Source organism: Dromiciops gliroides, chromosome 2 (assembly GCF_019393635.1).
Source record: "Dromiciops gliroides isolate mDroGli1 chromosome 2, mDroGli1.pri, whole genome shotgun sequence".
In the NCBI taxonomy this organism is placed as follows: Eukaryota; Metazoa; Chordata; class Mammalia; order Microbiotheria; family Microbiotheriidae; genus Dromiciops; species Dromiciops gliroides.
The window spans coordinates 141445093-141472545 of record NC_057862.1 but is presented as its reverse complement, the minus strand read 5'-3'; the positions used below and the strand labels follow the sequence as shown (position 1 = coordinate 141472545).

Sequence of the window (27453 nt, the reverse complement as noted above, 5' to 3'; positions counted from 1 at the left end):
GCTGGTGCTTTAACCACTGCACCATCTATCTGCCCCCTCATTTTACTTTCATTTTCTTCTGTCTAAGTAAGCCCTGCTCTAGAATTTATAGTGTACCTGTTATCACACTCCTGCATAGAGCACTTTCCTCACCTTTCAAGCTATGTCTCCCTTTGGTAGGAGAGGCCTTTCATGCATCTGAATTTCATATCTCTTAAGTTGAAAGCATGTGTTCCAAACAAGACTTTTATGGTTTTGGAAAAGTTTGTGTTGCATTGTAAGCCCTGCCATTTAGTATGTTATAGTTAAATGTTAAATTTTAAGAGTTTTAAAGATGATCATCTTTTAAATCTACAAAGTTAAATTTATCTTCAGGTAAAAGGTTAATTTTTGTAAAAATATTTGAAAAAGGTTCTCAGAAGCCAGAACAAAGTGAGAAGTATGACTACCACTGCTAACCAAATACCTTTCTGGGGCCACTAGAAACAGCATTGTTCCTTAATAGAATTGTGACATTGCTTTTTTTTTTTAATCTCCCTTTTTTATTCTTTTTCAACCTCCCTTCTACTTACCCATGTCCTCACCCTACCTCCCCCTCACCAAATGCTGACCCCAGTTTGGTGCCCTTGCTTCTCTACCACTACCTTGATCTTTCCTACCAGCTATTAGTGCCAACTACCAACATATTACTGCCTTAAAGTTACCTTTCCCTTCGAAATTCGCATTTTACTAGAAGACCATGGAAAATCTATCTTGCTAAAGTCAAAAGAATCTCAAATGGCAGAATTTCAGGCACCAGAACTCTTGGTGGGGACACATATTTAAGGGAATGGAGGCTTTCCCAGAGCCTCTCACATTACACCACATGGATAATCAGCTATCCTTCCCATATGTAAGGCTGGCCTGACTATTCTCAAATGAATACTGAGCTGATTGGCCACTGGTTTCCTATAATATGGCAACTCTTATTTTTATAAAAGAGTCTTCTGTGTGTGTCTTCAAGTGAGATTAGAAGCCTTCAATTTTTATAGGCATCTTGCTCTACATCATAACCTTTATGGTACTTGAGATTACTCAATGCTAATGACATCCAGACTGAAGCTTAGAAGGGTCACAGTATTTTCAGGGAAGACATTTGGTCTTTGATCCAAGATAGACGCATCTATTTTACCTTCAAAGAACCCTAAAAAAACCTGTTTCCAAGAGGGCAGCCATATCCTCGAGATATCCTGCTGCTCTATCTTCATTCATTCAAAAGGCAATTATAAAATGCTTACCATGTGCAAGGTACCAGAGTTAAGTATTGCACATTCAAATAAGTATAAAAACAAGAACAATCCTAGGCTTCAAGTAGCTTACGTTCTACTGAAGGAAACAATGTATAAAGAGATAAATATAAAGTGTAAACAACGTAAACCCAAGGGGGAGGGGCTAACAGTGGTGAAGGGACATTAAGGAAATACCCTGTATAGGAGCTGTCATACCATTTTGAATCCTAATGCAATTAGCATGAAGTTTACTGGGCCTAGCAATTGGGTTGCTGCTGTTTTTATAAGCATTCAAGTACTTTCAAATGAGGAGCTAATTAACTGTTTCAGCAGCTCCACATACAGGTTAAGTGGTGAGTAGATACCTTTGACTGATCTGATTTCAGAGCTCAGAAGATAAAAGTATCAGCAGGCTATACCCAATTTCAGTTAGAAATCAGGTGCCAGGGTTAAATTCAGAACTCGGGACTAAGAATTCCTGGTTCAGTGGGTAAACTATGATAGTGTACAGTTGTTACTTTGCTTTAAACTCTGTCCTACTAAAGTGCACCCCTCAAAAAATCAACTGGCAAATGACCTATAAGGAAAGAACTTAGGTTCAATAGTAATTTATAAAACCTCTCTCTGGCAAGGTTAGTAGATTACAATAAAAACATCACATTCAAAGCCCTTCATCCAGACTTCAAACTTCATCTTTCCCATGTTCTCTGTAACACATCTGAGAAACAAAATAACTGTCCCATAGCTCAAACACTAGCAGCAATACTATGTGATTTCCTCCATGTGAGAGACCTTTAGGCTCTCACTGAGAGCCTTCTGGACAATTATGTAATGTATAATTCTACCCTGCTGGGTTTTCTCACTTTCTGGGTCCTTGGCACATCAGTCCCTGCAAATGAGATGAGTGAGGAGTCTGTTAGAGGCAGGCACACTAATAGTGGCAAAAATGTCTGCAGATAGCCTGACATCAAGGAAGAAACAGAACACTATATGGCAGTGTAGAAAATTTTATTTAAGGCAGAAATAAGCCACTTCTTACTTTCATACCCGAGCAAGTCTAAGTATAACAATAATGTTCCTAATGTTGATCCTGAGTCCTAAAGGAAGGTCAAATTCTTTTTAGTGTCCTCAGCAAGGACAGAGCAGCATAGAATAGATTTTTTAAAAGATTTTAATCCTGTGATAAAGTTGTGAGCAGAGAAACAGATTTTAAGCTAAAAAGTACCTTAGAGAGATTATCTAACCCAACTTCACACGTATGCTCCTCCTTCCCTTATGAAACTTCTCCAAACCTGCTCTCATACTCACAGATTGGATCCCCAAGGAGTTTAACTGACTGCTACTCCATTGTTCTAGGAGTAACCCTGAGGCTCTGCATTTCTAACACTTCAATTGTCTATAATCAACTAGTAGACAATTCATTTTTCCAGAAAGACATTTGCTAAGGTAGTATAGTAATAACAGTTGCTACAAAACATCCCCTTTCCCCCAAATCTAGTATACACTCTCTCATAAATATTGTTATTTCTTCTACATGATGACTTTCTTCATCATAGTTTCAATATATCTCAGGTTGCCATAAGAAATTAAATGGGGATTTTGGGGGAATTTTGTGGAAGTCAGTAGATAACACATATAGCCTATGACCAAATACTTAACCCACATTTTACAATAAGGTACTGTAAACACTCCATAAAAGAAAAAGAAAAAAAAATTCAGACTTCTCCATATGAAGGGAGAGCCAAAAAATTTTACGAGCATTTTCCAGATCGCTTGGATGCCAAGCCCCTCAACCTGAGGATGTGGAAGTGTTAACTGAATACAAAGGCCCATGGTGAAAGCTGGTTTAAATTGCAAGTATAATGGTGATGAGGCACACTTGTAGAGAATACATGTAGCAGAAGGGCGACAGCTCTTAGTGACAGGAAGTTCTTTCTCCTATCATAAAGGATTAATTAAATTCCCCCTTAGGGGTAACCCTTTGCTGGGATCTGAGGGCCTGTGTGCCTTGCTAGGGTCCATCGCTGGCACTTCTCCACACCATGAGAAGATGTGTCAAATTCTCTGAAGCTAGGTATACTAGATCAGGGCTTCTTAAACTTTTTTCACTTGTGATCGCTTTTCACCAGAGAAATTTTTATATGACCCTGGGTATATAGATATATAAAATAGGTATACAACTCAAACTTTACTGCGAAATATTTTGTGACAGCCTCTCCCACATTCACCTGACTCCATATGGGGTTGTAACCCATAGTTTAAGAAGCTTTGTCCTAGATGGGTCTCTCCTTCCAATGCATCCCCTTCCATTGCCGTTAGCTACTACCTATCCAGCGAATGTTGCTGTGAGCTCTAGTGAAACCTTCTCTTTTTTCTGTAGCCACAGAACTTCAAACCTATTGAATCTCACAAAGTTGCTGCCAGGACAGTTACATGTTATGTTATTCATTCACCTAAAATTAGGAAAGAGAAAACAGAAGGGGAAAAGGGCAGGCATTTGCTCATAGCCACCTGGCAGAATAGGAAATGGGTCAGCCTCCCCCCACCCCTTTTCTCTGGTAACTGCTCTGCCCCATTGACAACTACAGAAGAAAGGGACTGACGGAGGGGCAGATCACTTCTTTTGTCTAACCACTGAGTTCTGTCTCAGAAAGCCCAGAGTTATCAGTTGTTCTGGCTTAGCATCCAGCTGGAGAACTTATCATCACAGAACATAAACCAGCCCATTTGGCTGACTGAAATGAAGTAAGCATTATCTAATTATGCTCTTCATACTTCATCAGATGATTAAACTAAAGCCTAAAAAGGTTAAGGTGACTTGCCCAAGGAAACGTAGGTAATAAATACCAGAAACTGAATTTGAACTTGGATCGTCAGTGATCAGTGCTTTTTCCACTATACAGCAAAGCTGGAAGGGGAAGGTTTTAGTTACCTAGAAAATCCACTTAGATAAAATGATTGAACAATTCAATTCAAGCTATTTGTTGCAACTGTTTGATCTTGACCATTTAAAAGATTGGGGTTTGTTAAATGAATGGGTTATTCACACTCAAAAGAATGAAAGAATCAGTGGGGCTTGTGTACCATATAGGAAGAAGAAAAATAAGGATGCAGAAGGGGGAAAAACAAGTACCAGGATAATACTGTAATTGAATTGTCCTGCTTAGAAACCTCATGACTTTCTTCCTTATACCAATTGTAATTTGTTTCATATACTCCTAACTGGGTATAAAAATAATGTAGTAAATGGCACCCAGAAAAAACTTAGTATTTCCATGATTAGCGTATTTGAAACAGATTTAGTTTAAGAAATAGCCTTGTCATATTCAAAAAAAAATATTAAAGACCTGGAGTCTCCTCAATATATATATATATATATATATATATATATATATATATATATATATATATATATATATATATATATATATATATATATATATATATATATATATATATATATATATATATATATATTCCTCATTTTTAAGATGGCATTGATAAATTAGAACATGGAATAGTTTACCCGTCAGATCTATGGATAAAGAAAGAATGTATTACCACACAAGAGATAGAAATCTGGGATGTAAAATGGATAATTTTTATTATATTAAATTAAAAAAGGTTTTGCACAAACAAAACTAATGCAGTCATGATTAGAAGGAAAGAAGAAAACTAGGGGGAAATTTTTACAGCAAGTTTCTCTGGATGTTATCTCTCAAATATATAAAGAACTGAATCAAATTTATAAGAATACTACTCGTTCCTCAATTGATAAATGGCCAAAGGATATGAACAGGCAGTTTTCAGATGGAGAAATAAAAGCTACCTATAATCATATGATAAAATGCTCAAAATCACCATTGGTTAGAGAAATTAAAATTAAAATAACTCTGAGGTATTAGATTAGCTAATATGACAGAAAAGGAAAATGACAAATGTTGGAGGGCATGTGGGAAAATTGGGACACTAACACACCATTGCTAGAGTTGTGAAATGATCAAACCATTCTGGAGAGTAATTTGGAACTATGTCCAAAGGGTTAGCAATACTACTACTAGGTCTGTATCCCAAAAAGATTTTTAAAAAAAATGAAAATCACCTATATGTACAAAAATATTTGTAGCAGCTCTTTTTGTGGTGGCAAAGAATTGGAAATTGAGGGATGCCCATCAATTGGGGAATTACTGTACAAGTTGTGTTATGTGATTGTGATGGAATATTATTGTGCTATAAAGAAACAACAAGCAGGATGCTTTCAGAAAAACCTGGAAAGACTTACATGTTGAAAAGTAAAGGGCAGCTAGATGGCACAGTGGATAGAGCACCGACCCTGGATTCAGGAGGACCTGAGTTCAAATCCAACCTCAGACACTTGATACTAGCTGGGTAACCCTGGGCAAGTAACTTAACCCCAATTGCCCTGCAAAAAAGAAAAAAAAAGAAAGAAAAGTAAAGAGAGCAAAACATTGTACATAGTGACAGCAATATTATACAATGATCAACTGAATGTCTTAGCTATTCTCAGCAATGCAAAAATACAAGACAATTCTGAAGGACCCATGATGAAAAATGCTATCCAGCTCCAGAGAAAGAACTGATGGAATCTGAATGCAGGTCAAAGCATACTTTTTTTAGTTTCTTTCTTTTCTTTTTTTTTTTGTTCTGTTATCTTTCAGAACATGACTAATATGGACATACATTTTACATGACTGTACATGTATAACCTTTATCAAATTTCCTTCTCAATCAGATGGAAAGGAAAGAGGGTCAAAGAGAATTTGGAACTCAAAATTGAAAAAAAAATTAAGGTTAAAATTGTTTTTACATATAATTGCAGAAAATAAAATATTAATTTTTAAGAAGATGGCATTGATAGATATTTAGATTACTGCATCCACTGTAAACATGATCACTAATGATATACAGCTCAAATTTAAGAAACTTAAGAAGTAAAAATGTATCTCCAAAACTTTATTGCATGGTAGAGATTTCCTTTACCACTGAAATAACAACATACCTGTGCCCAGAATTGAGCAGAAAGAAGGGTAGGTTGGATTCTCTTTGAGAAATTGAACAAATCTTTTAGTGACCCTAAGTTTCTCTGTGATACAAAGACCATTTTTTGGGCAGGGCAATGAGGGTTAAGTGACTTGCCCAAGGTCATACAGCTAGTAAGTGTCTTGGGTCTGAGGTCACATTTGAACTCAGGTCCTCCTGAATCCAGGGCTGGTGTTTCATCCACTGGGCCACCTAGCTGCCCGGAAGACCTATCCTTTTAACCTTGGCATTTTTTTATGATGTAAATCACAGAGTATTGTATGACAATCTTAGAGAAAGAACTAAGTAGATATCCACACAAATAAGTCATGGTGGGCAAGAATAGGCTGCAGCACATTACCAACAGGGAATACACAGAAACACCATAAAGGATGGTGTCAGAGAAATATATGACTAATAAAAATGGCAACATGAAGGAGTCTATTTAAACTAAGCTCCCTTTAAAAATCACCTCAAGAACTATAAGAAACAGCATCACAATGAAACAAAAGATCAACAAATAAAAGATGTACTTAAAAAACATGTAAGGGAATGAGCCAGGGATACAGTCCATGGTCATGGAAGAAAGTGAAATCAGCTGACCTATAACAGGCAGAGCCCATGACATCAGAATCATTAGCTAACCACAGACTTAAGTGAAATTTTATTCTACTAGGTCCTATGGAAATATCAGGATGATGAGATGAGCTTTGGAAATTTCTCATGGAATGCTGAATTAATTACATTTTCTTCATGGAGACTATACATATGTGTGTGTGTGTGTGTATGTATGTATGTATGTATGTATATATATATATATATATATATATGGCAGGGCAATGAGGGTTAGGTGACTTGCCCAGGGTCGCATAGCTAGAATGTACCAAGCGTCTGAGGCCAGATTTGAACTCAGGTCCTTCTGAATCCAGGGTCAGTGCTTTATCCACTGTGCCACCTAGCTGCCTCTGAGACAATGTGTTTTTAAAAAGAAAAGCAAAATGGCATAGCTAACATGCCAGGATTTGGGTGGCAACAATATAGAAAAACTTGGAGTAGAGTGAGAGTAGAAGTGGTATGATAGGCCCTGGTGTTTTACTCAGACAATGGCAAGGGAAGGGTGTCTAGATACCCTAAGTTAGATAAACAAGAAGGTAGGAATATACCAGACAAGCAGAAACAGAAAGGTAAATTGCTGGCAAAAGTTCAGTTCAATCCAACAAACATGTATTAGGTACCTCCTAGGTACTGCATAAGAGTTGGTCCAAGTGGTTAGAAGCCCAGAAGCCCAGGAATCAAGAAACCAGAAGGAGAGACTGGGAAGCTGGGTACTGTGGACCTGGGCAGATGGTCTGAACAACAGAAGATCAGACTACTGAGCTAGATGCTGTGAGGTAGGACACAGAAGAATGAATAAAATATAGTCTTCCCTCAAAGAATGTAAAAACTGGTAAGAGAGAATAAGAAGAGGTTATTAACCAGTTGGAGGGATCAAGGATGGCTTCATAGGGGAAGTACCATTTAAAATGAACCCTCAAAGATGAGTAGGATATTAATGGGCCAAGGCAGGATTTGGAGGTCATTTGAAGGGTAGGGGCATTAGCATGATCAAAAGATTCAGAAATGGGCAATATGGAATTCTTGTCTGGAATAATGAATAGTCATGAGATTTAAAACTGGAAGGGAATTTACAGGTAATCTGGTCCAACCTCTTCATATTATAAGTGAGGATACTAATGTTCAAAGATGGTCAGTGACTTATCCAAAGTCATAAGACTAAAACCAAGACTTCAATCCAAGTTATCTGACCCCATATCCATTATTCTGTCTATTCATGTTTAGCAGGAAAATTATTTATTGGACAATAAAGGAGAATAGTTAGAGGCAGAGTTGAAAAGATAAGATGAGACTATAATGATGACCTTGATGCTAGACTAAAGGCTTTAGACTTAAGGTGGATCACAGTGTGGAACCATTCAAGGTTTTAGAACAAGGTAGCTCCAGCTAGGTAGGGCAGTCACAGCGGATCAGCTCAGGACTTCTAACCTACTCCCTTCACTCCTTCTTAGTCAGCCCTCCTTTTGGTGGGGAGTGTGTGTGGGTGGAAGGTTTTACCACTTATCGCAGGCACTGAGCTTCAACCCTATTGCAGCTTAAAACTCCTGAACTCAAGGGATCCAACCCGCCTCAGGCATCCCCAGTAGTGGAGATTACAAGCGGACTAACATGGGCAGTCATTTAGAACTTTTAGATGTGTTTGGGGATGTGATTTCACCTTGGGCATATTGAAGTACATAAGATAGACTGTGCCTCCCCCATGGTGGTATCACATGTCTGAGATCCATTCTCTCCTCACTTCCATTGAATAGAATCACTAGCATCCTTCAAAACATAGCTTTTCCCCCACTTCCTACCTGAGTCCTTTCCTAATCACTTTAATGCTCTTCCTACCTTGTTATGAGGTTATATTTACTCACTTGAGTACATATTGCACCTCCCAATGAGAATGGAAAGTTCCTGGGGGACAAGGATTGTTTGGTCTTGGTCTCTATATCTCTAAACTAGTAAAGTGCTTTACACATAGTAGGTGTTTAAGAAACATTTATTAAATTGAATTGTGCTTTCTCTCTAGGTGGTTTAAAAAAAAACCTGCTACTTCTAGAATAAAAGTTGAGTATTCTAACTTCCTAGTTCAGGTTACACCAATTTAATGAAGTTGGAAAAAGTCTTTGTATTAGAAGAATTCAGGTGGGGCTGAATTACTGTAGACCCTAGCCACTGCCCAGATTCTAATTTCTCTGTCTCCTAGGAGAACCCTACAGGTGCTATTAGCAAAACAATGAGGGATTGAGTGTTTCCTGATACCTGTCAATTTGATCCCATTGTCTTCATTGGAAAACATGTATTTTAGTTTAGAAATAGTGTTGGAAGAGATGGATTACTGGGAAGTGAATAGTTGCTCCTCCATGTTCTTCTAAGATTATTTCTTTCAAATCAAACCAGGATATAATTATCTTGCACAAATTAATTTAAGCCCAATTAATAATGCATACTAATGATTAATTTACTACTAATTATATCTGATATTTGTATAGGTCTTTGACATTTATAAAGTGCTTTCCATATATTTTCTCATGTAATCTTCACCACAACCCTGTGAGCTATGTACATGCAAGTCACTGGAAAAAAAAAAGATGCAATTGAAAGGAGGGGTAGGGAGGGAGAGAAAGGGAGAGACAGAGATGTTTTCCTAGACTGGGCACTGTGTTTCAAACATGTTTATAAAGATTTTTTGGCCACTTAAGGACCTTTAATATTTTAGGGTCAATGACATTACTATCGACCACATATAGCTATGTCTTCCCAGCCTCCCTAAACAAGTCTTCGATTAAAGAATTCTGAGGAGAGAGGCCATTTGTATGAGCAGCATAGTGCCCTGTGATCAAAAATGAATGACAAAAAAAATGAATGACATCCTCTGTGCCCCCTCCCCTTGGCAGTCTGATGAAACCTATAGACCCTTTCTCAGAAAAATATTAATTCAATACATAAAATACACAGAATCACAAAGGAAAACAATTATATTGAAATAATTATTAAGAGTTAACCCTTGGAGGGCAGCTAGGTGGCACAGTGGATAGAGCACTGGCCCTGGATTCAGGAGGACCTGAGTTCAAATCTGACCTCAGATACTAAACACTTACTAGCTGTGTAACCCTGGGCAAGTCACTTAACCCCAATTGTCTCACCAAAACAATAACAACAACAACAACAGCAAAAGAGTTAACCCTCTACAGAAAACACTATGTAAAGACAAACATGTTTGAAAGACTAAGGACCTCTGACCAACACAATGATCAAGCACAGTACCAAAGATTTATGATGAACCATGGTACCCACCTCCAGATAGAGAGGTGATGGACTCAGTGAAGATTGCAACTTTGGCGGGGATGGAATTGGAGAGGTCATGGATAATGCAGGAATTTGTTCTGCTTGCCTAGACATGTTTGTAATAGGTTCTGTTTTTCTTGCATGGAGTAGGGAGTTGGGACAGAGATGATTCAAGCTGAAAATAAAAAAGAAAGTTTTTTTTAAAAATGCTCTAGATAGAGTCGGAAGGAACACAAGGCCCTTGCTGTCCCTCTTCCCACAACATGACTTTTTGAAAAAAGCATTAAAAGCCTATGTTATTTCCTAGTAATGCTTCCAGACCAACGCCCTCAGCCATTGTCCTGAGAAGCAACCTGATGGAGATGCAGCCTAACTCTTTCAGGCACTATGGCCACAGCTACTGAAGACCAAGAAAAGAAAGTCCTTGCCTCCAAAGTCCTTGGTGCTGTCACATGCTGGAAGGATTTTATCAATGGAAATGACATTAAAGAAGAGGCATTAACATCTGCTCTGCTGTTACACCTTAAACACAATTTCTATGAACCTCAGTTTCTTTATATAAAAAGTGAAAATACCTATCTTGGCTGACTCTGGAGGTCCAATAAGATAATGTATATGAAGCACCTGAAAACATGAAGTTAATTCAGCCTATTATTCCTATTTGAAGGTGGGAAAGAACCATTTTACAATGTGCCAAGATACCTTTCTAAGCATTTTGCAGATATTATTTCATTTAATCCTCACAGCAATCCTGGGAGGTATGTCCTTCTATGTTATCCCCAATTCCTCTTTCTCCCTCATCTCACATATCCAATCAGTTGTTAAATCTTGCCATTTTTACCTTAAATACATCTCTATCACATGCAACTCTTTTTCTCTACACACAAAGCTACTAACTTATTGCATCACTTTTTGCCTGGACTATTGCAATAGTTTCCTAATTGTTTTCTCTGCCTCAAGTCTTTCCCTACTCCAATTCATCCTGCCCACAGCTTCCAAAGTAATTTTTCTTTAGCAAAGATCTGACCATGGTACTCCCCTACTCAATAAACTCCAGTGATTCCCTATTCCCTTTAGAATCAAATGTAAACTGCTCTTCTAAAGCCCTTTACACCTTGGCCCCAATCTACCTTTCCAGCTTCATTACACTTTATTCCTTTTCCCACACTCCACAATTCAATCCAAATGACCTTTCTCTCTGTTCCTCACACACAGCACTCTATTTCCCATCTTTGCTCTGGTCAAAGACCACCATTCTTGTAATCCCATCTATCCTTATCTTAGAATCCTTAGGTTCCTTCAAGATTCAGCTCAAGTGATACCTTCCAAAGTATAGCGTTCTCTCCATCGATTACATGATACTGACTTGTCTTTGCATGTTATAACCTCAAGTAAAACATAAGCACTTTGCGAGCATGAACTATTTTTTTCTCTTTGTCTTCCTATCTCTAGCCTAGCACAAAGCATTGCATATAAGGGCATATAAAATACTTTCTGAATTGGTCAGAGCAGTGGGACAAGGACAATGTCAAGGAATGTGTTGACCAGATATTATGGAACCTACTCAGTTTGGAAAGTGGCCTAATTTTCTACAAATTTGATTTAGAATTGTAAAAGACCATAGAGGTTTATGCATTACAGTTCTTGCTGACACTTAAGTACCTGCTTGTCATATTGATGCAAGCTTTGAATTTCTCTCAGCATCAAGTGACTTACTGATTTTTTTTAAGTGAGGCAATTGGGGTTAAGTGACTTGCCCAGGATCACACAGCTAGTACGTGTTAAGTGTCTGAGGCTGGATTTGAACTCAGGTACTCCTGACTCCAGGACCAGTGCTCTATCTACTGTGCCATCTACCTGCCCCCTGATTATTTTTTGAAACCTTTAATGTCCATATTTGATAACATTATCAATGGATTAAAAAGGTAAAAAGCTGCAGAATATAAAGTGATATATATCGATACAGATAAATCATGATTTTTCAATATTTTTATCCTGTACTTAATTCGTTGTACCTATTTGTTTCCTTATTTTCCTCCCTCACTAGACTGTGAGCTCCTTGAGACTAGGGACTATCTTTTGCCTCTTTTTGCATCCCCAATGCATAATAAAGTGACTGGAACATCATAGAAGCTTAAAAAATGCTTATTAACTAATTGACTGAATTGTGATTCAAAAGAATGTCTGGGAATCTTCAGAAGCTAAGTGTGATAGTTTTCATGGAGAACATAGAATCCAGGTCAATGGAGCTGTATGCTTATTGCCTGAGTGACAATATAAAGAGTAAATGTGTGCTTAGATTGAATTCTATTGCTCTTCCAAATATCTTAAGTTTAGCTCCTAAGTAAAATACAATTGCTCCCTTCCCCCAAAAAACAAACAAAAAAACCGGTTGAAACACTTTAATTCTACTTTTGTTTACCCAAAGGACACTGATTTTGTTTTCTGATCTTCATGAATTGAGAAACTTTATTATAGCTTTGTTCATGGAAAGTACCAAAATGTGCTCAAAATCAAAATAACTGAGTAATACAATTTCGGATGTTATGATTGATTGTGTTGAGCTTGCATCAAAAATAGACTGATGAAAACGAGATGTACAGATGTTGTTTTGCACATTTAAGGCTTTGTTTTTCCATATTCACTAATTCAATTAATACATAATTAGTCAAAATAATTAATACCTGTTACTCATACTTAAGCAGAGAGGATAAATTTTTTTTGATCTATAAAATTAGTTAAAATTCTATTGGCCATTTTCAAAAACACTATAATGTCAGCCTTCAATCAAATTGTGTGCAATATTTCCCTCCTTTTACTAGAGGTTAAGTAGACTACACACAATAGGCTTGAAATATACCCATTTTCATTGACTTAGAACCCTTTCACACACAAACTCAGTAGTGAGTAAATGATTGAGAGAGATTTTGGTCAAAGATGGTAAGAATTTGGTCAATGACTGAAAGTGAATTCAGTAAGTGACTAAGAGAGAATTTGGTAAATGACAAAGAGTATTTGGTAAATTACCAAGAGAATTTGGTCAATGACAGAGAAGTTTTGGCCAGTGACTGAGAGAGAATTCAGTAAATGACTTAAGAGAGAATTTGGTAAATGAGTAAGAAGGAATTTGAGATTACTACTATAGAGTGTTCAAAGAAGGATAACCAGGAGATTGAAGAGCCTCAAGTTCACTGCTAATCTGAAGATCATCTGAAGGAATTGGGGGTGTTTGGTCTACAAAAGAGAAGCCTGGGGGAGGGGGTTGTATTTATTTCCCTCTTCATATAGTTGAAGGATTATTCTTTAGAAGAAGGGACAGCGATAATAGCAATGGATGGGTTGTAAAATGGCAAACTTAGTTTTTATATAAGGGGTAAAAAAACCTTCCTAACAATTACAGCTATTCAGAAGTGAAATGCGTTGCCCCTGGAGTGGGTTGCCCCTCATTAGAGCTTTTCAAACAAAGGCCAGATAAATACTATATGATTCAAAATGTTATATAGTAGATTCCTCCTCAAGTCTGAGTTAGGCTAGACAGACTATAGATCTCTTCCAATTCATATTCTGACATACTTTCTTCTTCAAGATTATGCAATTTGCGACTTTTGCTATTTTTTCAATGATATAATACTTGTGGTTGTCTTCACTAGCTTATGGATTATGTCTTTGTCTCTTACCACCTACAAAGAACCACAGGGGATAAAAAGATGAGTAAAATACAATCTCAGCCTTTATGGAGATTAAAATTCTGAAGGGGAGAAAATACGTATACAAAAGTAGGTATAATACAATTTACAAAAACACATTTCTGATTTTCAAAGGAGGTACTCCTGCAATGTACTTTGTTGGGAGTTAGAATCAGAACCAAAGTCCCAGACTAAATAGTTTTACATGTAGTATACTTATTCCATAGTATAATACAGCAATATACTACAGTTTAATTCTATTGTAGTCTAGAGCAACAACAAAAAAATTCCTTAGTCGATTTTCATACTACCCTTGTGAAAACCAGAGAAAAAAGACTTTTCCTGAAGTATCATATTTTGTGATAGGAAAATTAAAGACTTTTAAAGTTATTATTTTAAATGATAAATTATTAAATATGTTGTTCACATTTTTAACTTAAGTATTCTCTAATGTAGATCACAGCAGACAACACAACTATTTTCCTTCTTTGTAGGCAAAAATTGGGACTTGACTGCAGCTCTGAGTGACTATGAGCAACTCCGACAAGTTCATACAGCCAACCTACCACAGGTATTCAATGAAGGAAAATACTACAAGCAGCCAGAGAGAGAACCATCCCAACAGGTGAACAAAATTGAACGACCCTGCCTTCAGAGACAGGATGACATTGCCCAAGGTAAATAACTGTAACTATACCAAATATATGAAATGAAGATTATATCGCCAGCTTTCCATTATTCAAATGAGTGTGAGACAAGGACAGAATGGTTAAACTATAAAGCCTATTCTCCATCTAGTCATGACCACACACATACACACACACACACAAACCCTTCATCAAGTCAATAAGTGAATGGATTGATTGAGGTATTAGCTTTATTGTTTCTACTATTTTGCTTCTAGCTAAGCATGCTAATAAGTGTTGATTTAGTAGAAAGGCTGAAGAAGGTGGTAAGACACAAAGACAAAATTCACAAGCTAGTGAAGAGAACCACAAGTATTATATCATTGAAACAATAGCAAAAGTTTCAAATAGCATAATCTTGAAGCAGAAGGGACTTTTGATTGATTAGTGGAGTATTTATTAATCACTTATCTTGTGCTAGATCTTGTGCAAAGTGTTCAGGATACAAATCTAAGAAAGCAAGATAGTCCCTAAAAGGAGCTTATATTTTAATGAGGGGAGATTGTAGGAAAGGAAGCAGCAAAGCAGAACATGATGGGTGGCAGGCTGTCAAAGTGGCATGAAGGTCTGCTTCTAGGTGAGATAAGTCAAAGGCTCATCTATTGAAGCCCAGCAAACCGGGGGCAGCATCCAGGATGCCAGAGTTCAGACATGCTATGGAAATAACTAGGACATGAACATTGTGTGCAGTTTATTTATTTATTCATCAATCTATTCATTTACTACTGAAAAAGCAGATCCAGAGTAATTTTGATATGTACATTGTCACACAGATAGTTAATGTCAGAGAAAAGAGTGTAACCCAGAATTCTTTCCTAGTCAATGTGTTTTGTTGATTTCTGTAGGTTAGAAATACATTCCTCCACCCCACCCCCAATCACCACCATCTGGTTTTTACTCAAGACAAGAGTAACCTTAACCACATGTGTCACCTCATAAAAGGTCTCCTTGAAGGACCTCTAACATTGGGCTTTTCACCACCAGATCACCCCTAAGTAACCAGAGACCCCAGTGTGCTTGGTTTTTCAGAAATAGAGAATGGGGCAAATCAGGGCTGGTATATCTTTAACACAATGATATTTTACATTTTGAAATCTTAGTACATTTTACAATCTTGGGGAATTTTCTGTCCTGATAAATGCAGTAATTATTTGCCACCATCTGATTTTTTTAAAAAAGATATAGATATGAAGATGCTGTATTCTACCCTAGCTATAGCTGTATTTATCAAGCCTGTCTAATAATCCCATCTGTTTTTAATAGAATTCAAATTTTAGGGTTTCTAAATTGGATGTTCAAGTGCCACATAATTGGATTCTTATTTAGTCTCTGTTATGAAATCCTGTTGCCCGAAATGGCAACTAAGTCTTAGGATAGCGAGAGCTGTCGGGAGATGCAAATGTAGTCTTGACATTTGTTTTTGTCAGTCCTAAAGACGTTTTGTACTTCCTAACACTGGGAACTTTGTCATTTTCAAATAAAGGTGATACTGGAGGAGGCCCCTTTGGAATAACTTTTGTCATTACAATTTCCTATTCCAATTTTACTCACACTCCAGGGGGAGAAGGGGAGGGGCGGGGAAGACCTGGGTTTGGATTAAGTGTGTGTGTATGTGTGTGTGAGTGAAAGAGAAACAGACAGATCAGACAGACTGACAGACAGAGACAGAGAGAGACATGCACACAGAGAGACAGAGAAACACAGAGAGAGACAGAGACATAAAGACAGAGACAGAGAGAGGGAGACAGAGGGGGGAAGACAGAAAGTGAGACAGAGAAAAGGAGGAGGTGGAGGAGGAGGAGGAGGAGGAGGAAGAGGAAGAAGAAAAAGAAAAAGAAGATTACATATGATTATTTGTATTAGGAACAGCTGTTTCCCATTAAAGTCTTTTGACACTTGGAAACTATTTTTTGCATCAAAGAGACTACCTCTTTCAGACTGCTAATATTTAACATTTAGTACTGTTTAATAATATCATGTGGCACACCTCACACCATCTACAAATGCATATTGACTGATGGTCTAAATATGGATATGGGTCTGGACCAGAAAGTGTGGATGGATGGATGGATGGATGGATGGATGGATGGATGGATGGATGGATGGATGGATGGAGTCAACTTACTTATCTTCCAAGCTTTGAGGAGGGAAAAAGAAAACATCCGACTGTATGTCCTGTTGATGGTGAGTCAATTATGTCAAGTTTATGTGGCCCTTAGGACCATGTATTTATTCCACATGACTTAAAAGGTGGGAAATTTCCCTTCTCAAATTGTGAGTGATACTCTTTTAACCCACACTTCATAGTATCAGTCTCATCAGAACCTAGGCCGGATGGAGCTTTCCCCCAAGGCACTATGGGATACTTCTTCCCAGGGACTTGGTGTTCTTTCTCTGGCATAACCATTGTCATTACATCCCACATCACAATTCTCTCTGATCCACACTTCATTTGGAGCAGCTGCCCAAATCCTCTCTCCCAACCTTTTGAGGGAAGGGAGTAGGGTTGGATGGGGGTCAAATGCCAGACTTCTCCCTTTGCCAATATAACTGAACCCATGGTAAAAATGCTCTTCATCACCGTACCTCCCTATCCCCAACCTACCCAATTTTTGCCTCGGGTTACAAAATTCATAGTTATCCTGTTAGGTTTCAGAAGTAGAAGGAATTTTCGAAATCATCATCTGTCAAGTCTCATTTTACAGAGGAGTTAACTGAAGCCCAAAGAAAAGAAGGGACTAATTCAACTTAGCACAAGTAGTTAGTAACTAGTTAGAATTTAAACCAAGCTACTCTGAAACCAAGATTCTGGGGCCTTTCTACTATAGTAGTACTTATAACCACAATATTACTTTTTTCTACTCTACAAATGGCCAAAGGTTAGGACTTTTTTTTTTCACTAAAAACTAGTGGTTGGTTCAGCATGTAAGACAGGGCATCACTGAGATCATTGATTTAGAGCTAAAAAGAACTTTGGAGGCTATGGATCCCAACCCCTTCATTTGACTGGGTCCTGGAGAAGTTAAGTGACATGTCCAAGGTTACACAGATAAAAAATGGCATGAGGAATCAGCTAGCATATAATCCTGGGTTTTGTTCCTAATGAATATCTGTCATTTTTCATGGAATTTTACTAGACCTTTCCTTTTTTTTTTTAATTCTTCCTTGTATCATGGTTATATTCATATGTGTTCTCCCCTTCCTTGCCCCAATCCCATCCCATTCAATTGTGAACTGCTAAAGAAGTCTTTGCCATTTATCTTTGTATCCCCAGAACCTAGCAGACATTTTTGCACATAATAAGTACCTAATAAATGTGAATTCAATTGTACTTACTCCACAAGCAATATGTAATTGACTTCCTATTCACGAAAACATAATATGAAACTTATCAGTAATATAAAAATGATATTAAAGGTATATGTGCTGTTTAAATTGAAAATATACCACTGTTGAAACATGATTTTCTGGAAATTGCTCTCTCTCAAATTCCAAGATCTGAGAGACATCTGAGAATTAGGTTTGATATAGATTGTTGCATGATATCCTGCCAATTCTTAAGCCTCGTCTTTAGAATCTGTTTGACCAAAAGTAAACTAAGGCCATTTCTATCCACTGCTTCACTTTAAAAAAAGGAAAGAAAAGAAAAACAGACATAGACAGAGGAGAGGGAGAAGGAAGAGGGGGGAGAAAAAGAGAGAGGGAAGAGAGAAAAGAGGGGGGGGAAGATGGGAAAAGAGACAAAGAGAGAGAAGGCGAGGGAGAGGGGAGAGGGGGGAGGGAAAGAGGGCAAGGAAGAGGGGAAGGGAGAGACAGAAACAGAGCAAGAGAGAGAGAGAGAGAGAGAGAGAGAGCGCACAACATTTTTCTGAATGACATTTTAATCTTTTCTAGTATATCTTTATGGTATGCAGAAGAATGGAGGGGGTTGGGGTAGAGATGGGGGGAGGCATAGAATAGCACAAGTAGGAAAACCTAATGTTAAAAAGTAAGCTAATTTGAAACAGATGTTGTAGGACCATTATTGTCCCAAGTGTAATACTTTATGAGTTTGTCATGGAGTTTAGTATAATGAACCTTTGATAATTTCATTTGTAAAAAAAGTCTAAAAAGAAAGTTTATGTTGTTTTAAAACTTGACTATATAATTGCAGCCTAGACCAGGTAGGAAATGTGTATTTAAAATGTGTTAAGTTTTATAATTCTCACATTATAATGGTTGATTATTAAATGTGAGTCTTTTGAGCCTTCAAAAAAAAAATGTTTAGCTCAATCAGATATTTCCTCAGCACCTACTATCTGCAAGGCACTTGGTTCAATCTTTTAGATCTCTTCATTTCCCAGCTGTTCCAGAGGTCCCCTCCTCTCCTCTCCCTACCTCAAGCCTTTCTCCACCCCATCCTTTCTCCACAGAGCCTCCAAAGTAATTTTCCCAAAGTGCAGATCTGATCAGACTACTCCTGCAACTCAATAAACTTCAGCGATGCCCTTTTACTTCTAGGATCAAATACAAACCCTGTCTGGCATTGAAATCTCTTCACTGCCAGGTTCCTTCCCATTTTTCCAGTCTTCCTACACATCATTACCCTCTATCCATTCTACACTGCAGTCCTACTGGCCTCTTTCCTGTTTCACACACACTACATTCCAGCTCTCATTTCCATGTCTTTACACTAGCTGTCTCCCATTCCTGAAATGGACTCTTTCACCTTTGCTTCTTGGAATTCTGATTTCTTTCAATATTCAATTCAAGTGACATATTTTCCATGACGCATTTTTCTGATCAACTCAGAAGTTAATGTGCTCCTTCCCCAAACTACCTTGGATTCTACTTGAAGACATCAGCTGTTTCACTCTTGTCTTTGCATTCATAATGTTTAGCACAGTGCCTTGCCCCATAGTAAGCACTTATAAATACTAATTGATCAACTCCCTAATTAAGTAGGATGTGATGATTGAAAGAAAATCTACAATATTATTGTTCTCCCTTGATTCAGAATCTTAGGGAAAGAAATGCTGGAACAAAAGAAACAACTTATACATTTCTAATGTATTTATTGTATAATGATGCAAATTATAATTATCTGTGTATACTTCATTTCTCCCAATTGAACTGTGAGTTCCATTAGAGCAAAGAGACTGTCTTATCTAAATCTCACATGTGGCCCACATCTACCAAAGTGCTTTGCACATTATAAATAATAAATATTTGTTGAACTAAAGTAGGTGGGTACTTTACAGATACTTTGTGACAAAAGGGACATTATTATGGTGGAAAGTTCCTTCCAGAGTGGAAGATCTTAACCTTTTTTAGCACCATGGACCTCTTTCATGGTACAGTGAAGGCTATGATCTACATACATAGTATTGTTGCTTTTTTAATTTTTGCAGGGCAATGAGGGTTAAGTGACTTGCCCAGGGTCACACAGCTAGTAAGTGTCAAGTGTCTGAGGCCGGATTTGAACTCAGGTCCTTCTGAATCCAGAGCCAGTGCTTTATCCACTGCACCACCTAGCTGCCCCATACATAGTGTTTTAAAAGATATACAATAAGATTGCAAAAGAAAAACAATTTTATTGAATTACATTTATCAAAATATACATATAATTTTAAAATCACAGACTCCAGGTTAAGAATTCAAGTCTAAAGTTCCAAGTACTGACTAAGTCTGAATCTAAATTTGACTTTAGTCAGTAAACCCATTGCTTGATGGTTATACAATTTTGTTCATAGCCCCTAACATTTCTGGTCCTCAATTTCCTCTATGTGTTATATGAGGACAGAAATACTGACATTTTCAACCTCATAGGACTGTCATAAGGATGGGCTTAGATAATATTCTATATAAGCAAAAAGCATCATATAAATGTAAGTTGTTATTGCTATTGTTATTATTATTAGATTTAGTAAAAAAGCATTCATTTGTTACCTTTGGAAAGGAAAATATCAGTTCATTGATGACATTAACATCTTATTTCTATTATTTCTGCCTATTTGACCTTGGCCAGATCACTTAACTACTCTTGACATGACATTCCTCATCTGTAAAAGGAAAGAGTCTAGATGACCTCCAGGGTCTCTTCTAGCTGGGTCTATGATTCTATATTCATAAGTTATTGGGTTTGTTTTGTTTTTGTTTTTGTTTTTGTTTTTGTTTTTGTTTTTTTAGTGAGGCAATTGGGGTTAAGTGACTTGCCCAGGGTCACACAGCAAGTAAGTGTTAAGTGTCTGAGGCCGGATTTGAATTCAGGTACTCCTGACTCCAGGGCCGGTGCTCTATCCACTGTGCCATCTAGCTGCCCCAGGTTTTTTTATTATAACATTTTTATACAAGTGCTCATAGTGGAGATTAAATGAGATAAAACTAGGAAATTTGAATGGAAGAAACAATAAGGCTAGGGTGCAACTAGTCAAAGCTGATCAAGTAAATTGAACAAAACTACTTCAAGTACCAAATCACAAATGGAAATATAATAATTAACTATGACCAATATGACTTTCTTGATATCTTTATGTGCCATGTGTGTTGGTATAATTTTTTAGCCTATCTACATTCCAGACAAATTTTAAGGCATTTTCAAATGAAATATAATTTTTAAAAATTGAAAGCAAATCTAATGAAAGAATCAAAATTTTCTCTTTCCGCATCCCCTATAAAAATGGTTGTGAAAGTTTACAAGCCATATTATTTCTTCTAATATTATCCCAAGTTATAAAACATATAAGAATCATCTCCTTCTCACTAAATAAGCAATTTGTAATATTAAAATCATAAAAAATGATATAAAAACATTGTTGTTCTTTTTTTTTTTTAGTGGGGCAATTGGGGTTAAGTGACTTGCCCAGGGTCACACAGCTAGTAAGTGTTATGTGTCTGAGGCCGGATTTGAACTCAGATGCTCCTGACTCCAGGGCCGGTGCTCTATCCACTGCGCCACCTAGCCACCCCTGTTGTTCTTAATATTATAATTTGGTTCTATTAATAATGTACATTTGTAAAGAGCATAATAAAATATTTTATTATTGTATTATTATTATTATTATTATTATTGAGATGACCAAGGAGTACATGGCTATTTTTAAGATGTTATAGCAATAATTGCTTCAAATAAAACTTCCCAGGTTAAACATTTTTAAAAATTATTTTACTGCAAGGGTTCTGCTGAATTATGTTTAAAGTAAAGGATTCTATCATCCATAAAAATTTGAAAACCTTTGCTTTAGGAAACTTCTATATGACAGTTATTATTCCTAAGTAGACCATGGCCTATAGACACTTCCTGACAAAATATAGTATTGATGGGGGAGAAAAAACACACACAAAGACTGCTTTGGTGTTTGAGGTCAGCAAATTTCCATATATGTCATGTTTATCAGAACAAATAAAAAGAATCTGTCTTAAAATTGAAGTCACGATGGTTAGATCCAAAATAGATTGCCACCTGCTTTAAAGATAAAAACAAATTCCAATCTCTTTGATGTATTTTAATGATATGAGATGATAGTTGTGCACAGAATTTTGTTAGATACAGCCTGGGCTCAGAATGAGCAAGAATAATGATGATCTTTTAAAATGTTAATAAATATTTGTCCTATTAAGCCTTTAACAATTATTTCTTCTAAGTGGCTTGGTATAACGAGTAAGTGTTATTTGCAAAGTGGTATTTATTCAGCCCAGTTTCCTGAATACATTTTGATGAAGATATGTATTGAAGAGAAGGGGCAGCATTTGATGGAGAGGGTGTTATATATAAATAAACAAATCTATACATTGTGGTTTGGGGTTAGCATTTACAAGCCACTTAGGCATCATAGTTCTTTTTCTTCCTAGAAAAACGTCTTTCCAGAGGTATTTCTCATGCCAGCTCAGCCATAGTCTCCCTTGCCCGATCCCATGTGGCCAATGAATGCAGCAATGAACAATTTCCCCTGGAGATGCCCATCTACACATTCCAACTGCCAGACCTCAGTGTATACAGCGAAGACTTCAGGAGCTTCATTGAACGTGATTTAATTGAACAGGCTACAATGGTTGCCTTGGAGCAGGCAGGTAAGGAAATACATTTGCTGATAGTAGATAGATGACCTGGCTCCCCTCTTCCTTTTATTTTATTTTAGTATTAGATCTGAGATAGCTTTTACCTAAGAAAATAATATAAACAAACAAACAAAAAAGAGCATTCCCCATCCTTTGCCATGAATCCATTCTCTGCTATATTCAGTTCCAACTTTGGCTATCCTGAGCCAAGACTTATTCTCAGTAAAAAAGTCTTGCTCCTAACATACCTCTGGTTAAATAGTTTAAAATTATATGTTACTTAGGCTCCTCCATTTTTTTGCTCCTAAATCCATGGTCTTTGAAAATTGATGCTATGTTAGCCCTACACCAAGGGAAGTAAAAATTTTCTCAGATTCATTAAGGGGAAGACCTGTTTCATCTTTATCTTTCTACCCAGCTTTAAACATTGAGCATTTCACATAGTAAACACTTAATAAATGTTCATTACAGTTTATTCTTTTCCCATATAACTTTGCCTCTAATACCCCATATTCCACAGGCAAAAGGAAAGCTGTACTAACCCAAACCTGGCTTCAATTCTGTCCTTACTTTCTATCAAACACTGCCAATTTCCTACTGAAGGCATAGAGTTAGATAGTAAACAACCAGGTAAATCAATTTACTCTTTGAAGAATGATCATCACCATAGGGAAAAAACCAGAATGAATGTTTAAGCCAAATCCAGGATTTTCTTTAGGTACAACTACTTTTAATGATCTCGTGAAAAATTGTAGAATATTTTGCTTTTCGATTTATGTTTTGATTCTTTGCCCTAAAATTATTTCTAAAGAAAATCCACTTATTAACCAAAGTTACAGTAGTGAAGAGGCATATAGTATAGAATTTGAAGGTAGACTGTTCATCCATCATATAGCCCCACCTTCCCTTTTATATAAGCAGAAATTGACTTACTAGCTGTGTGACCCTGGGCAAGTCATTTAATCCCAATTGCCTCACAAAGAAGAAGGAGGAGGAGGAGGAGGAGGAGGAGGAGGAGGAGGAGGAGGAGGAGGAGGAGAAGAAATTGAGGAACTGGTTAGTTAAGTGGCATGCCAAGGTCATGTAGCTAGTTAGTACCCAAGCAAACTCATGATTTCTTACTACCAGTCTAGTATACTTGATCTTAATAGCAAAATTTCATTGGAGTTCAGCTGATTTTTTGTTGTTGAATGAGGTGGAAATGGTGGTACAGAGTGATGCATGACAATAATCACCTGTCCTTACAACCCAGTTATTAAGCCAGTGGCTAATTAAGTTGTGAAAGTATGCTAACTCTTAGTTTATAGATGCTGACAAACAAGAAATAGAGGTTATATGTATTTTAAGCTAATTTTGAATGATTTTCTGCAATTTCATCTGTAAGCCAAAACAGGATTTATTGAATATCCTCAATATGTAGTAAAAGAGTGTGAGACTACATTGCAAAATACCAAAATGGCAGGATTTCATTTCTATGAAATGAGATAGGTCATGTTCAAATCATGGTTTGTTCTTTGGTTTTGAAATTAAGCTTGATTTTTATGGAGTAAGGATGGGCTTTCTACCCTTCTCCCACATGATGTAATCATAGATTTGTTGCTGTTGTTCAGTCTGTTCAGTCTTGTTTGACTCTTTGTGACCCCATTTGGGGTTTTCTTGGCAAAGATACTGGAGTGGTTTGCCATTTCCTACTTAGGATCATTTTACAGGTGAGAAAACTGAAGTAAACAGGCTTAAGTGACTTGCCCAAGGTCACATAGCTAGTAAATGTCTGAGGCTGGTTTTGAGCTCAGGAATATGAGTCTTCCTGACTGCAGGCCTGGTGCTCTGTCCACTGAGCCACCTAGCTGCCTTATAATCACAGAAGGCCTTGACAATTAGTATTCAATCAATCAGAATTGTAGACTAGGTAAGAACAAGCCCTTGATTGATTTTAAAGGATTATAATGCTTTAATAATTGCATGAAGGTAAATGATGCCACCCAGGAAAACATTTTGTGACTAGTTAAAAGAACCAAACACACCTCTGGGCCTATGTATGAAAAATAATGTTCCAAAAGTGAGAACAGTCACTTTGTCAACAACTAGTGGAGGAAGTATTTCTAGTTGGAAATACTAAAACCCCTTAAAAGGAATTCCCTTGGGGTATGAACAGTCCTCCTCTACCCCACCAAGCATACCATCAAAGAGATTGATCCAATAGGAGACAATGCATCCAATGTGGAGCAGATAGAGACATAGGGGCAAACATAGATTCAGAAAGATAGCCACCTGAGGGAGGAAGCAGTTTGACAAATATGATCTCTTGTGCCAAAGGAGAGTGTTGGCCATGGATTCCAGAAAGGACTTCTAGCAGCCAGGAGCTGTGAGTTTATCCTTTGTTCACACATATTCTTTATACATGTGTCCTCATTTCCACTGTAATCCAACTCTGGGCCCACTCTCATCTTGGATCCATGTATATTTGTGGGAGAGTATACTCATGACTTTTAAAGGAAATGTTTTGTTTCAAATTGTTCTGACCAAATAATCTGATTCAATAATATTCATAAAAACCAATTGAGGCCACTAGCTAGTTACCAAAGGGGCTCATGAATGACAATACCAGAGCAACTAGGTGGCACAGGTACTAGTATGCTGGGCCCAGAGTCAGGATTCAAGATCAAATTCAGCCACAGACAGTTACTAGCTGTGTGGACCAGGGTAAGTCATTTAATCTGTTTGCCTCAGTTTCCTCAATTGTAAAAGGAGACTACTAACTGCATCTACCTCCCAGAATTGTTGTGAACAATCAAATGAGATAATTGTAAAGCACTTAGTATAGTGCCAGGAACATAGCACATGCCATATCAATGCTAATTCCCTCCCCAGAGAAGAGAAATCAGCCCACCCTTGGGGGACCCCAACCTGAAGGTGGAAGTACAATTTCAATGAGTGGGCCCAGAAGTGGTGTTCCAATAGAATTAGTCAGTTAAAGTAAAATCTTTTCAAAACTTACTAGGTCATGGGACTTTTAAAAATGTAATGTATCTATGTTGTGATCCATAGGAAATAAATTATATTTTGTAGGATGCTCCCTCAAACCATCTCTTCTCTCTGATGTCTTTTACTTTGGTCTTATTCACTACCTTTAGTCTTTCTTGAGTCTTTCAATAACTTAAGAATGATTTCTCATTGTATGAGTTGCCAGTTCTTTCTTTCCATCCTCATTGTGCTTTGGAATCTACCATGTTTTCTAGCCACCCAGGATGCATTGCTAACACAGTATCTCTTGCTAAAAGTAGAAAAAGTAAATAGCAATTGTAGCCTTGTGTTTTATTGCGAAGTGTGCTTATTTCCTTTTTCTTTGAGGAAGTATTTTCTTTGTTGCTACCACATATGTGTTCTGTGGCCACAAGTTATTTTTATGGCAACATATTAGAAATGGCAGAGCCAAATTTAAGGTAAAAAAAATCTCTCTTACTCTCTCACATTGAACTGATGTCACATTTGGTTAGTTTCTGTTTGTCTTCAAGGGTGACGGACATAGGCACCTTATTTAGAAATGTGTAGTATGCCATCTGTTAAAATCTCGAGTTAATTGATTCCATTACCTTGTATGAATCAGAAGAACATTTCTTTGGAAAGTCAAAAGAAATGACTAATAACTCTCAGACCATAACAAAACCTAAGCCTCTGTTGAAAAGTTTTGCATACCATTTTTTCCTTTTGGGGAATTCTGGTTTTCAAAAGGAGAACATTTAATAAGTACTGTTCTCTTTCTTTTGTTAAAGTGAAGTTATTATTCAGGTAAAATTGCAATGACTACCCTATCACAGCTGAAAGTTTAAAAAAAGTTTAAAAAAATAATAACTGGACCATGACTTTTGTACAATGACTTTTGTACAAGTTGTTTCCAAATTAAACTTTGAAGTTTGAAATTTTTCTAGTTGGTTTACCATTCAAGGAGTGATGAGAAGAGATGCCAATTAATTACGAAAAATATCTTTATACATGTAGTCCACAGACAACTTAAATGAGTAGAATTCTCGAGATATGTATCATTCTTAAACAATTCTCCCTTGATTTCATTACTCTAAGAATTACCCTAATTTTCTATGATCCTGATATTGGAGTTCCTCTTCATCTCCCTCTTTTTGAATCTGCATCTTCCTTCAAGGTTCAGTTCAAATACACACTTTCTTAGTGATTACTTACTTCTCTGATCCCTTTTCCCACTGATATTTACATTTTTCCCACCATCCCTTACCTACCTTAGCCCCATTGAAATGTTAAAGTTCTGGAAGGCTTCTGGTTTTTTGTTTTGTGTGTGTGTGTGTGTGTGTGTTCCTGACACCTAACATAATGTCTTGCCCATAGGCAGCACTTAACAAATATTTGTTAAATTGTTGAATCTTTCTAGTCCTCAAATTCAAAAAGTTCTTTGCACTTCTCAAAGAAATTGCCTTTGCTATTGGTATTCAGAGGTAATTGAAATGTGATTGAATATGTGGTCTAAATTGAGTATTAAAGAAATGGAAAAATTTTCATGTTGTACTTTTCCAAAAAGCAATTTTCCCCTGGTTAGGGAGGATTTTAGGGGCTTATAGTTTTTCCATATTGGTTTGATTAATCACTTTATAGAAAGGTGCATTTCTGGGGTTGCAATTGGTTTGTTGATAACTTGTTGCTTTTTATTGGGATTAAAGTCCATATATATTTTTACAGTCCCAGAATATTAATTACTTACCTCATTGTCATGGCAAGTGAGATACTCAGCCTCTTTTAGGAAACTAAATCTCCTTCATTTGTAGTTACTCTTGTGTCTGAAATTATTCAGGATGAATTCTAGTAACAACTCATCTTCACAATTTGCTGTATTTGAAGCAC

General features: G+C 37.0%; 1 protein-coding gene across 1 annotated transcript in view; it reads left to right on the top strand.

The window, feature by feature from the left end:
* OTUD7A (OTU deubiquitinase 7A) overlaps positions 1-27453 on the top strand; it is a 430692-nt gene that overhangs the window by 298714 nt on the left and 104525 nt on the right. Inside the window, 2 exon segments of the mRNA XM_043984737.1 lie at positions 14356-14538; positions 22378-22596. Coding sequence (XP_043840672.1) covers positions 14356-14538; positions 22378-22596 — 402 coding nt within the window.